This window comes from Colias philodice, chromosome 26 (genome assembly GCF_061535455.1).
Source record: "Colias philodice isolate Cphi_HAF_F1 chromosome 26, ilColPhil1 Martin Lab GWU primary, whole genome shotgun sequence".
NCBI lineage: Eukaryota > Metazoa > Arthropoda > Insecta > Lepidoptera > Pieridae > Colias > Colias philodice.
Window position 1 is genome coordinate 609,822 of NC_143111.1, and position 13,585 is coordinate 623,406.

General features: G+C 36.0%; 1 protein-coding gene across 2 annotated transcripts in view; it reads right to left on the reverse strand.

The window, feature by feature from the left end:
* The window catches only part of LOC149476714 (kinesin-like protein Klp68D), a 50,294-nt gene that overhangs the window by 3,962 nt on the left and 32,747 nt on the right, over positions 1-13,585 (reverse strand). For both annotated transcript variants that reach the window (XM_089711176.1, XM_089711177.1), the window contains 5 exons: positions 5,051-5,215; positions 3,358-3,494; positions 2,707-2,865; positions 2,014-2,335; positions 47-274 (listed from right to left, as the gene is read on the reverse strand). In XM_089711176.1, coding sequence (XP_089567302.1) covers positions 47-274; positions 2,014-2,335; positions 2,707-2,865; positions 3,358-3,494; positions 5,051-5,215 — 1,011 coding nt within the window. The remainder of the gene's footprint in view (positions 1-46; positions 275-2,013; positions 2,336-2,706; positions 2,866-3,357; positions 3,495-5,050; positions 5,216-13,585) is intronic.

Genomic DNA, 13,585 nt, shown 5'->3' on the forward strand with positions numbered 1-13,585 from the left:
GTGCGGATTCACTCCAGCTATAATATTATACCAAGTGGGTCGTTACCCGGGCGGCAGGTCCCACGCGTCGGTATCGTCGTCGTAGCGCAGGCGCAGCACGGCGTGGCGGCCGGCGGCGGGCACGAAGCTGTCGGCCAGCAGCAGGCGGCGGCGCAGCGCGGCCAGCAGCGCGGCCTGCAGCGCCTCGTGCTCGCGCCGCTCCGCGTCGTGCGCCTCGCGCTGCTCCACCGCCTCCTCGCGCAGCGCCGCGTACTTCTGCAGGCACCGCGCCAGCCTGCCGCAGTGTGCAGTTGTACACGGTGGCATATGTGACATGGCATGGCATAACATGACGAGACATGGCATGGCGAGATATAGCATGGCATGGCATGTTGAGATATGGCATGGCATGTCAAGATATGGCATGGCATGGCATGACGAGATATAGCGTGGCATGACATGACGAGATATAGCATGGCATGATATGGCATGGCAAAGCGAGACATGGCGTAACAATATGTCATACCAAACGCGTCAAATTATACAGAGTGACATGACGCTATGTACATATGAGGCGCAAATCCTTTGTCGTTAGATACAATAGTTCAGAGTCGGTATGCGCGAACGTGCCTGAACAACGCGAAAACCATTCACATTCACTCCTATAGTGTGCGTCCACACTGAATGCGCGGTGGCGGCGGCCTAGGCGGGCGCGGCGAGCGGGCGCTCGCGGTGGCCACACCGACGCGCGAGCTCAAGTAGCGGTTCGACGTATATCGGGTGTTGCAAACTTTGGACGATTTGCTATTTTTACTGGACAGTCCGATTTTGAGATGAGATCATTATAGAAGTTGTACACGAAATAAATAAAACAGAGGAATAACGGGTGAATCTTATATGAAGAATTGAAATTATACCCTACAAAATTACTGTGGTGTATATAAGTGTTTTAGATTGAAACGCACTTATAAATAAAGAAGTTTCACTTCAACAATTAAGTATTTACCGCTATTTTACGAAAAACAAGAAAGGATATAATATAAGAAGTCGAGCGACAAGACCGAACTGGTTTGATACCCCCGCCGTCCGCGCATTGGGTCGCTCGCTGACTAGGCCCGTAGTGTGGCCAGAACGCGCGGATAGGAGAGTTTGAAAACTACGCGCGCTGGCTCGCTCATTACCGTCGCACTAGGCTTCCGCCATAGTCATTTCAATGTGAACGCAAAGGCGCGTTTCATACGTTTGATATTTCGCGCCCGCCGTCGCAACCGCGCTAGGCTCGCAGTGTGGACCTGCACATATATTTACGGCATGAAGATGAAACCAGCATTAAAACATAATCATAATACAAGTATAGTGACTGAAGCTACCAAGATATAAAAAGCTATTTGTCAGAAGTCTATAGTTCAAATTGCAATTACGCCATACAATTTCTAATAGTGCAGCCACGAAATAATTTTAAACAACATTTTTGTGTTTGCCATACTTTTGGAAACAATAAAGATATTTTTATGTGAATTTTTATTTTATTTCACCTAATTCCTATAATATATAATAACATTTTTCCTACATCCCTTTCGCACTACGACTAAAACAAGTTTCATTCATGAATTCATACATACAATAGTTCATATATTAATTGAGCAGGTCCCACAGAAATCTATTGACATAAGTCACAAAAAAATTAATATTATAAACGCCAACTGTAATTTAGTTGTTCTTTCTAGCAAAAACCATTGAACAGATTATTTATACTTGTCAGTGATGTAGCCGGCTGCCTTGGCAGAGATGTAATTATACCGGAATAATATAGCTATAACAAATATTGGCTTTTATCCGCGGGTGAAACCACGTTGTACAGCTAGTATAGCAATAATTTTAACACAAACTATACATTTAGAAAAATTTAAGATTTTAACTGATTTTAAGCGCGATTTATTCATTATATTTTTTTATAATTTCTGGGTGCGAAATAAAGTATTTTTGTTGATTTGTATATTACACATACACACAATATACAAACTAGACACTCACCTCTGAGTTTTATGATCGACCTCTTGCTGTAACGTGGTAAACGTGTTCGTAACTATCGCCGTCGTCTCTTCCTCCAAGTCTATCTTCTGTTGCATCTCTATCTCTCTCTTTTTTCTCTCCGCTATTTCCATATGCCTTTGTTCCAGGATCACTTGGCTCTCATTCAGATTGTTTAGGAGATCTTTCCCACCCCCACCCTGGACCAGTCGTTCTTCTAATGATCGAATCTGGTGTTCTAATTCTTCTGTCCGCGTTTTCTCTTGTTCTATCGTGGATGCCGCTAGGATGTGTTCCGTTTCGATTATCGCTGTGTCTTCTTCGGCTGGAAATTAAGTAGAAATATCTTGTTTGTTAAGCTTATACTTTTATACGTTTCTATTTGATCTTATCGTATATTACGAAAACCCGATAGAATAAAATAAAGTACACAAGGGTGATGACAATGAAAGATACCATACAATCAAAACTAAAATAAAAAAGCTGCTCTTCATGAGCTAGTTTGAAGTATAAAACTATTAATTTTGAAAATTAAGATGGAGTCGGAGAACGTTGAATTGGGGGGGAGGGGTAATTTCTACAATACCACGTACAATTATTCAACATTAAAATAAATAAATCATTTATTGTATAAAACATTGTTCATACAAAGATATAGATGAATTCTACTCTCTAGAACTAATTCAATGTACTCACATTCGGGCATATTCTTGACGCGCGGTTTTGGCGGTTTTTTCCGTTTTTCCGCCGCTTTTCTCTGTTCAATGAGCGAGCGCAGTCGCTCGATCTCCGCTTGGTATTCCCGTAGTTTCGCATCTTTGGGGTCTTCGTTGCGAACTGGCTTGTTCTTTATCGCTGGAATTTTAGTAAATACAGTAAATAAGAATGCTAAATTTTTGGGACAGTTTGATACCCACTTGTTTATTCCTCGCTGATTTTAGTTTAAAAAATCCGCCGAGCCATTTTGTGGCTGTTTGAGAGGCTTTAAAGTTTAAACTACGAGAATAGAGGTAATATAGAATTATGAAGTATTTTTTCCGGATTATAGTTACATAACATACCATGAAACAAGTCTATGTAATGTTATCTTTATGCGTTTTATTTTGATATTTTAATATCTTATATATACTTACCTACAAGTTCCTAAAAAAATAACAAATCGTGTTACTAATAAGTAATTATAGATCAATATTGGGACCTGAACCTCGTCCAATGTAACAAAATCATGAATGAATTAATAAATAAAGATTTATTTAAGTTATTTAATGAAGCGTGAAAGATCAAAAAATTAATAGTGCTGAAGGTATCTAACCATGTAAAATGGACTGCCATAAATTGTAATGATACCTTTAGCTCGATGCGCGTACCGCAGGGTGGTGACAGTCTCATCGTAATTGTAACAGGCGGGCCCGATGTTTGCTATCATTATGGTCTTGCTGTTGCCGCCCAAAGAGTCTTGCAGGATACGAGTCAGCTTTGAGTCTCTGGAAAATACATTTATAAAGGGATTTATAAAATGTCAACATGATTAGTAACCAGAGGCGGCTCGCCCTAAGGAGCGCTGGTGCAGTGAACTCCCATAAATAATTATAATAAAATCATAGTCCTTAATTTAATTATTAACATTAATTATTACTATTTAAAATCAATCATAATCTTTAAAACTACTGTTAATACCAATGAATATATCCATCATTCCATCATCCCATACACCTGTATAATACCTACTGTATTATGTAACGCGCGAAGCGGAGCGCTCACGATTGCGCTCCAATGAAAAAAGATTTAGTACATTTCCTAATACGAAATCCAATAGGAGTGAAAGAGAGGGTTTTGCCAGAGCCCTGCGCGTGAAACAAAAGATTTTCTATGGAAATGTAGCAAAATTCGGAGCGCCGCACCGCAAACGTTGCCGGTTCGTTTTTACCGCCAGGCAGGACAGCGATAGCGCGCGACGTTGCCAGTTACCACTTCTATAGGTAATATAAACAAACACTCGAGTCAATTTCAATGCACGCGCGCGATTCATGCAATTTTCTAATTAAAATTATAAAATACGTGTTGAAATAGCCTGTAGTTATCAGTATTACTTGTGAGTGTTAAAATGAACAATAATTATAATGTGGCGTTCATTAAAAAGTGTGATAAAACGTTACAAATTCGGCTTGAATGTAAAGCTAAGGGACCGCTAGGCGCCACGGCCTGAACTTGATCTTACGCAAAAATGTACGACAAAAACGAAAACATATACGCGTGTGTTTAAATCTGAACAATATGTGAAAACACCGTGGTTGTGTGGTTGTGATGAAAGCAACAAACTATTTTGTTTTCCGTGTCTTTTATTTAAAGCGGGCGCGGCCGGCGGAGGTGAGAGTGCTTGGACTGAAACGGGCGTTGACGACTTGGCTCATCTTTCAATCAAGGTGAAAAAACATTCACAATCTCGGTACCATTTGTTGAATGAACTGCAATTGGCGTCTATCGGTCTTGTCGCTTTAAGTTATAGATATTTATTTTTGCACACCAAAAAGAAAGACGTATCACGTATGCATTTTCTTTATAAGTAATTTTTTTGATAAATTGTACTGCTTTACACCATGTATTTTCAGTGTTTTATTTCAAGTGAACACCCATAAAATTTTGTCACGAGCCGCCTCTGTTAGTAACTGTTCTACGTAAGCGGTCATAACACTTTTGCTATGTATACTAGTACATATTAGGAAACAGTTTGCTCTGTTTATATTATCCGGAAAATTAAACTATATTGCACCAGTACATTGCTTGTAACTTTATTGTGTTGTTTTCAATTTAGAATATATTGCCTTTATTGTAAAAGTTAAAAGGAAGAGATTTTCACTCTTCTACACAGCGACACTTTATGTACAACAAATTTTTTTCCCATAATATCACCCACGAATCTTAAAACTTTCTACCAAAATATCCCTTAAAATGTAAACAAAGACGTGTCTGAAATCTCGTCACAATAATCCCCATGTATACCATTCACTAAATACACCTAGAACAAAAATCAATTCCCAACCTGTAAGGCACATGAGGGCTGTTCTCAGCGAGCGCTGAGATGACATTGCCCAGCGAAGACAGCGCCTGGTTGATTCGTGCCGCCTCCCGCAGCCGGTCAGCTGACGCTCCAGTTTTGCGCTGCCGCTCACTGCCTGCCAAGTCTACTAGGTTCAGCTTGCCCACTCTGGAATAAAAAAAATTATTATGGACATGAATATATTTGTTTTGTGTATTAGTCGTATAATCGAGGTTTAAGTATGAAATAATTTTTTTTTTCAAATTTGGCTAGGTAAACTAATAACTTTCAAATTATTTTACGATAGATTAGATTTCGGTAATTTGAACTAAAAAGTAAAAGCCTTAAAAATTACGAAATGAGTTGAGTATATTAGCGTTATTTATTTAAAACACGTCGTATCGTATAGCGATGCATAGCTATTCAATTTAAAATATAAATTGCATATTTACCGAGTACAAACATATAACACAGCATATAGTCCTATAATATACAAGTGTAAAGTATCTAAGCCCTTCCGGAGGTGGTCGTTTATAAACAATAGGTCCGAGAGCAATGCGCTTTCATTAGCACTTCCTTTGGGGGGTTAAACGAGGACATCTGATCATATGATACCAAACGGAGATACGAATCATACCATTGAAGTAACAAAGCACATTCGATATTGTTATGATATTCCATTATACTAAGGGCAATTGTTTAAAAACACAAGCAAGTGACATGCGCTGTCTTAGTACATTAAATCTTATTTTTTTCTAAACTGCGACGTTACTATCGACCAAAACCTTTAACGCTAAGTTCTTAGCTATACAACATCATACGTCTACCTTCGATCGCATCCATCCGCACACTGAATCGAATCTGTCAATAAATTTGAAAATGGAACGTGATGGGAAAACCCCCATTCATAGTAAGCGGGAAAGCTTGCGTACACATTGATTGTAAATGACGTCACTTCTCCATTTAAAACAAAACACAGCAACAATAATAATTTAATTAGCGCGTGTCCTCGATCCTCCGTACACTGTACCTACACAATGTAATCGGAAAACAATTATGAAGCGAAACTTAATAGCTCAGTTAATCATGTGTTCCTATGTTTTTCTAACCTCAGACTGCATTTATTTATTTTCAATACTGAACGTCAGACGTAAGACATGCGCAAAAGGCCGAGGGTTGACTTCAGGGCGGTCACCGGATACGCGCACTGGCGCCGATAGATTACAAATTAAATTGTGATTGATCTTATTTCTGTAATTTGTTGAATTTCAGGTTGATGGAATTTGAGTGCCGAATCCTTGAAAGGGGATAGAGGTGTAATATTTTTTGAAGCTTTGTCAGAGGTTGAGAAGGTTGGAAGATTAACACATCAAAAAGCTGTCAAAATCAATATTTGTTTAGTGTCCATATAAAATTAGGGCAACGTAAAAGGACTCTTATGAATACAATTGAAATAAAAATAACTGTCCGTCGGGGTCCCTTACTTTTCTCTTATAAAGCGCTGAACATCCTTCACTTATTTTTCAGGTATTTTCAACTATATATAAATTTGTTTCTTCTTCAATTTTCTCAAGTTAGTATTATTTACGAAGTAACTATTCTCTAATCTGTGGTATTATGCAATAGATGCACAAACCGCGCGGTGTATCGACCAACTGAAGTGTATGTGTAATGTGCTGGAATGCTCTACATAATCCCATTATTGTGTTTCCATATAACATGACAGTGTAACAATATATAATATTTGCGGTCAAAAACATGTAAGTTAAGTTGAAAATAGCTACAAGTTAGTCGGAGTTAAAGGTAAACAGTTTAGATATTGATATTCGAATACACCTACTTAACCATTGCAAATATTAATATTTATTATTTACTGAATAAAAGTTAATTCGACCGCTTTGTGAGATAAACATAGCTCTGAACTTGCTCTGAACATTACAACCGTAAGTATCGAATAATATAAGGTTATTATTTTTTTTATTATAAGAAGGTTAAAAACGCACTATTGCATTTTTTCGGGGACTATAAATTAATATAAGTACCAATTTGGACACAAAAGTTCAAATTATACTTGATAAATCTTCCATGCTATTAAATTTTAATAAATTATTTCAACATGAATCGGCACATTCCAGAGTAACATGATCTGACAACAGCTGACGAAATTTCATGGGGAAGGGAGTTAAAAAGTTACCTCCGTGGAGAAAATTTTACTTGGTAACATATTGGATTACCTACCTTCATTCATATTTCTCAGTCGCAAATAGTCTTAACATGGTTTCTATTTTAAACCTAGAAATAAAACGTACCTATCTTATCTTTTATCATATTATTTAAAAAATATGGTAAGTCATTGAAATAAAATAGAAAAAACCAGCCAAGTGCGAGTCGGAGTTTTAAATTTCAGCTTTCTAGCTATCACGGTTTATGAGATACATCCTGGAGACAGACAGACAGAAACAAAGTAATAGGGTCCCGTTTTACCCTTCGGTACGGAACCCTAAAAAAATCAATCTCGCATGTATGTCATAGATATTTACACAGTTAACAAAAACGCTTAAATTATGCAATAATTACAACTGTTTGTGATTACCAAACAGAATAAAAAGTAAATATTATTGTACTCAAATGACCGTAGTGTAAAACACCTTGAACAAGTTGTTAAAATTGACACGTTGGTGTCAATCGGCCGGTAGTTTGTATAAAAACAGGGAAATACTATATTTTTAACTGTTGCATTGACACATTGTTGTTATATACCTACCTACATACACACTTATGTAATTGTGAAGCCTGAAAATGTGTTGCATATATTTTATTATTAATTCATCCACACAGGCAATAGGTAGGTATAGTCTCTATCGTTTATTCATTTTTGGTTTTATGCAAATATACGTAGATCATTGCTAGGCAGTAGTTTGCCACTATAATAAATAATCAATTAAAAAAAAGATTTGCACTAAGGCGAACATAATTAAGTACTACATTTTCTAAACTGCGTATACAATATTGTATTCGTTTGTCATCAATGAATACTCTATCCTACGAATATTTAAATCAGTGCTATGTATGGAGAACAAAGACTCAAAGTAAAGGTTTTCAATTAAGTGACATGTTAATTAGTTTTGTTAGCATCTCATTAATATTGAGTGATAAAACTTATTCTTATGGCTCTCGTCTAGACTGTGCATTAGCTCTTAGATGCGGGGCGTAAGATATATATAAAAATGAATCACTATTTCCCTTGGTCACGGCATCACGCGTGGACCAATTTCGATAATTCTTTTTTTATAATATCCCTTGAAGTATGGTGATGGTTCTATTGGAAAGAAAACGTAAACACGCAGGTAGGTACCACGGGCGAAGCCAGGGCGGACCGCTAGTTGTTTTATATATCGACTGGGATTCAAAATAAGCAAGCCTCGAATAAAATTGTCAACTGCCTGTATGTCTTTCGTCTTTATTTATCGTATCGTTGTATGGAATAGATGACGCCTATGTGATATTTCTGAAAATATAGTTTTATTGTTATTTATACAGGGTGTCCCGTAAGTAGTGGACCAACGGGTTATGGGGAGTAGAGATACCTATTATGAAACAAAAATACTAAAATTTATTGTCCTAGATCATAAAGTTTTTGATTCGTGCTTTATTTTCTAAATTTGATAAAAATATCATCCACATAAGCTAAATATGAACTTTGGCCATTTCCGTTTTTATTTTATTGTTCAAGGCGGTTAAGAATACATAAGTCTTCCTAAATAAAATGATACTTAAGCATAATTAACAGCAACAAGAAAATTAGACCAAAAATAGGTAAAAATTTTACGTTTTAAAGTTTACGGACTGAAGTTTAAACAAAGCTGGTGTAAAAAAAATTATGGTCTAGGACAACAAATTTTAGAATTTTGGTTAGATAATAAGTCTCTCTACCCCCCATAACCTTTTGGTCCACTACTTACGGGACGCCCTGTATAATTACCACATTATTCCCGGGGGTAATGTCTATTCCTCATTTCCAGGATAGCAAGTATTTATGATATCACGAGTACGATCATAATGAAACGATCCATCTAACCATCGAACGTTTCAAACTATACTAAAATTCTAGAACAATCTAGAAGGATGTTATTCAGCACAAGTTCAATGTTAAGAAATTCGCGAAATCGTTTAACAAAACTCACTGAACCGATAAGCTGGGCCAATACTGAATCATACGGACTTTCTTTATTTTTTCATGATTTTTTACGAGCAATGTTATTGTTGCTGTCGAAAATTAATACATTTTTTGTACCTCTAAAATGACATTTTATCTGCTCACAGATTATAAAAAAAATGCATTAAATTTCCCATAATTTTGTTATTTTCTTACCTTTATGTAGGTATAAATATTTGGATACAAATATTTTGATTTTATTTCCAGCATTAGCTAATTACCAAATTTGAATTATTTTTTTAGTGTTCACTTCTTATAAATTTATATTTTAACCGCTTATAAATCTAGAATCTAGATTTTGGGCTGCGCTGAGTCGAGCAGAATTTTGCCAAACGTTTGTCAATTTAGCACTTCGTTTTCAATTAGACCTAGCAAAAAAACTGCTGATCATAGATATCTATCACCTTTATTACGTTTAAAATAGCTAAGCAATATAAAGATACAAGTAAATGACCAACATTACGTTTTTGTTGGAACAGTCGCGTAAGGCAATGTTGCGTGGTACTGGTATTTATCGACAGTTCCTGAGGCCTTACATGGCCACTTGGTATGCGAAGAATATTGGACAATGTTAGCTAATTATACCACACTACCTGTGCTCCGCGGTTTTACCCGCAGTGCTCCGCTCCTGTTGGTCTCAGCGAGATGATATAATATATAGCCTTCCTCGATAAATGGGCTATCTAACACCGAAAGAAAATTTCAAATCGTAGTTCCTGAGATTAGCGTGTTCAAACAAACAAACTCTTCAGCTTTATAATATTAGTATAGATTATATCAATGGTTTATCGTTATACTAATTAATAAGAATATAACCGCTACTGTGGTAGAAAAATGGTTACAAACTGAACTTGGAAATATTTCTCTCTTTCTTGGTATTGTGCTAAATGCATATAATTCATTCAGTTAATAATTTAATGACAATAATGACCATTTTGTTTGTTTGTTCCTGAGATTAGCGTGTTCAAACAAACAAACTCTTCAGCTTTATAATATTAGTATAGATTATATCAATGGTTTATCGTTATACTAATTAATAAGAATATAACCGCTACTGTGGTAGAAAAATGGTTACAAACTGAACTTGGAAATATTTCTCTCTTTCTTGGTATTGTGCTAAATGCATATAATTCATTCAGTTAATAATTTAATGACAATAATGACCATTTGTAACACTAAAACATGATTCTGGAATCACGATAAAAACGTAAATTAAAATACAATTGAACAATTTTCATAACACGAACACAAAATTTTTATGTGATCAAATTTTTTCTATTCCTAAAAAAACTCAATTAAAAACTAAGTCTTCAAATCATTAGCTGTAAAGGGAAAACTGTAAGTACTAAAGATAAATTCCAGTACAAATTCCTAGTATTGTGGAACAAGGTTATCAGTGTCCATTTCAGGTGAGACCCGATGATTCATCTTAAAGCTACAGATTGTGACGAAATTGATTCAATGCAGTTGACCACTAATACCTTTATTATATCACCCATAAACACGATCCCTACTAATTATAGTTATTAAAAATGCGTAAGTAACGGTCTGTCCGTCTGTCTCTTCTTCACGCCTAAACCAAAGAACCAATTTAGATGAAGTTAGGTACAAAGATAGTTTAAGAACTAAGAAAAGGCATAGGATATGTTTTATCCCGGAAATCTCACGGGAACAGGAGAGATATTCTACGCGCACGAATCCGCAGTTAATGATAATAATAGTGTAAATAAATACATATATATTGTTGGAAATTTTTAAAATGATATTTTCAGTTTTCAATTTTATAACTAAATGAAGAGTTATCGCTTAAGATAAAGGTTTTAAACATAGAGCATTATTCAATCATGAAAACTGTAAGGACTTCCATTTTTATCAATGATTCTTAGCAATCACTTTGAAATTTCATATGTATTTTACTATATTCTAGGTGACTGTCCAAAGTTCCAAGTAGGTAGAAGTAGGTAAAAACATGACATCATTTGATCTAATTTAGAATATATAACAAGATCAATTTTATTGCTATTGCTATCAAGGCTTGAACGTGACAACATTTAGCAATTGCCGAAATAAAATTAGCTTAATTTTGCCCCTTTTTATAGAATTAGAGAAGTCGAAAATGCTGAAATTAAGTCACGCAAAGTACTAACAAAATTACGTTATAACTATTATCGAAATTGGTTCAAATTTGATTCTCCTCCAGTCTTTGCTCTGCCTTCTCAAATCCTATCTAAAGTTAGTATCACATACACATCACAATTCGTTCCTATATATGGAGTAAATTAGTTAATTACAAACATTTGTTCTGTTGTACCTTCAACTGGCACTAAAAATGAAATCTCTATAGACAATGTGATCGTAGCTGTAGCTGTAGCTATTAGAACTAATTGCTTCCCCAAGATAAAACATGAAAAACTGCAGCCTTCACGGTACACTACTTTCATTATCGAAATCGAACACCGTATTCAACAGTAAATTGTACACATAATATTTACTCTAAAACAAATTAGTTAGTAAATATAATATGAGTATGTTTGTCACTCAATCGTGCAAGATTACTGCATTAATATAAATACGGAAATACACCAGTTCTAATTTCTGTGGGGCTTTCTTTGAAACTTCAGTTAAGAGATTGTTAGAAAACCAGCATTGTTTGTTTTATTTAAAAATATCTAATAGGTTCTCAGTGGCTAGAATATTTATGCACGCGCGCGAAGCAAGTCTTCACCTTTTTTATACAGGATAGCGCCTTATTTTTTGACACAAATTGCGGAAAAAAGTAGATACTGACCCTCGTTCTGTTTCATTTGTAGATTGACCCTATTCTGCTTAAAATACAGCAAAAAAAATATTTGTAGACATAGTTAATTGTACAGAAATGATAACTGACGTATTCATAAATAGACCGGGAGATACTGACACAAAATTTCGAGTCATTTGTAACACGGATGGCGGTTCTACAGGGGTCTTAGTACGCAATGACAAAAAGAAAAATGATGGTGTGAACGCTGGTACCGGTGGCTTAGTCGCGTGGGCGTTTGTCGAACTCGTCGGAAAAATAGCGAAAGTCAAACGATTTGTAACACAAAAATTTTAGAATTTACCGATAGCCCATAAAAAAGTAGTAGGCGGTAGTGTCATGCCATACTTTTCCGGTGTGACTTACAGCCCGCCATACCGACGCGAATGTGTTGATTTAAATAAAACAATCATTCAACCATTTGTACCAGGCTAACTTTTGCACAGGTAACTATCGTCGTGCAGCCATTTACGAAAATCGCCATGCCATACTTTTTGGACGATTCCAAATGGTCGCCATACCGCCGAAAATCTGCAAAAAATTTTTATTTCGCCAAACTTTTTGTACCAGTATTGCATTTGGATTTTTGGAGAGTATTTGATAAAATGTGACCATTATTATATTTGCCATACTTCTAGTAGGGGGAAAAAGTGCTGTCATACTTGAAAACTTAATTTATTATTAATTTATATAAGTGAAGATTTCCAACACATAGATCTTTGAAATTTTGTATTTATATTTGTTGATCCTCAAACTTACAGGAAAAATAAGTGCCATACTGTTACAAATCGTTTGACTTTCGCTATTTTCCGACGAGTTCGACTAACGCCCACGCGACTAAGCCGCCGGTACCAGCGTTCACGCCATCGTTTTTCTTTTTGTCATTGCGTACTAAGACCCCTGTAGAACCGCCATCCTGTTACAAATGACTCGAAATTTTGTGTCAGTATCTCCCGGTCTAAAAGCATATGAGAGTATCACTGGAGTTATGGTGTGCTGACGTCACAGTGGTCGATAGAGCAGGCAATTGGATCACCACCACCCTCGGTAAAGGACAAGGTCGCAGACAGGTATAGCCTAGAATCGTTATTTCTAGATCTATTTTAACAAACTAGTGTTCTTTATGGAATAATTTTAGATTTACATATAAATTAAAATTAGTGGCTAGGTTTTTAAATGGGCTTTGTTAATATGATGCGAGAGGTTGGTACTTGAAAGGATAAACTTTCTCACAGAAAATATTTTACAAATGACTTTATTTAGAAATGAAACAAGCATAATTGTTTGAACAGTGTAAAGATATTAATGAAGTTGTGAAGCTAAACGCGGCCGTGACGCGGCATTAATGGACAACCTGGAGAGATGTATATTATAAGATAATTTTGATATGAGGGGAGGAGGAGAGGTCGTGTAAAAACTGGTCAAATTATTATTTAGACAGTAGGTATTACCTGCATTACTTCAAATATGGCGGAGGAAGAAATGTCCGCTGCATGACTTGCAGATGTTGCTTTCTTATGTCAAG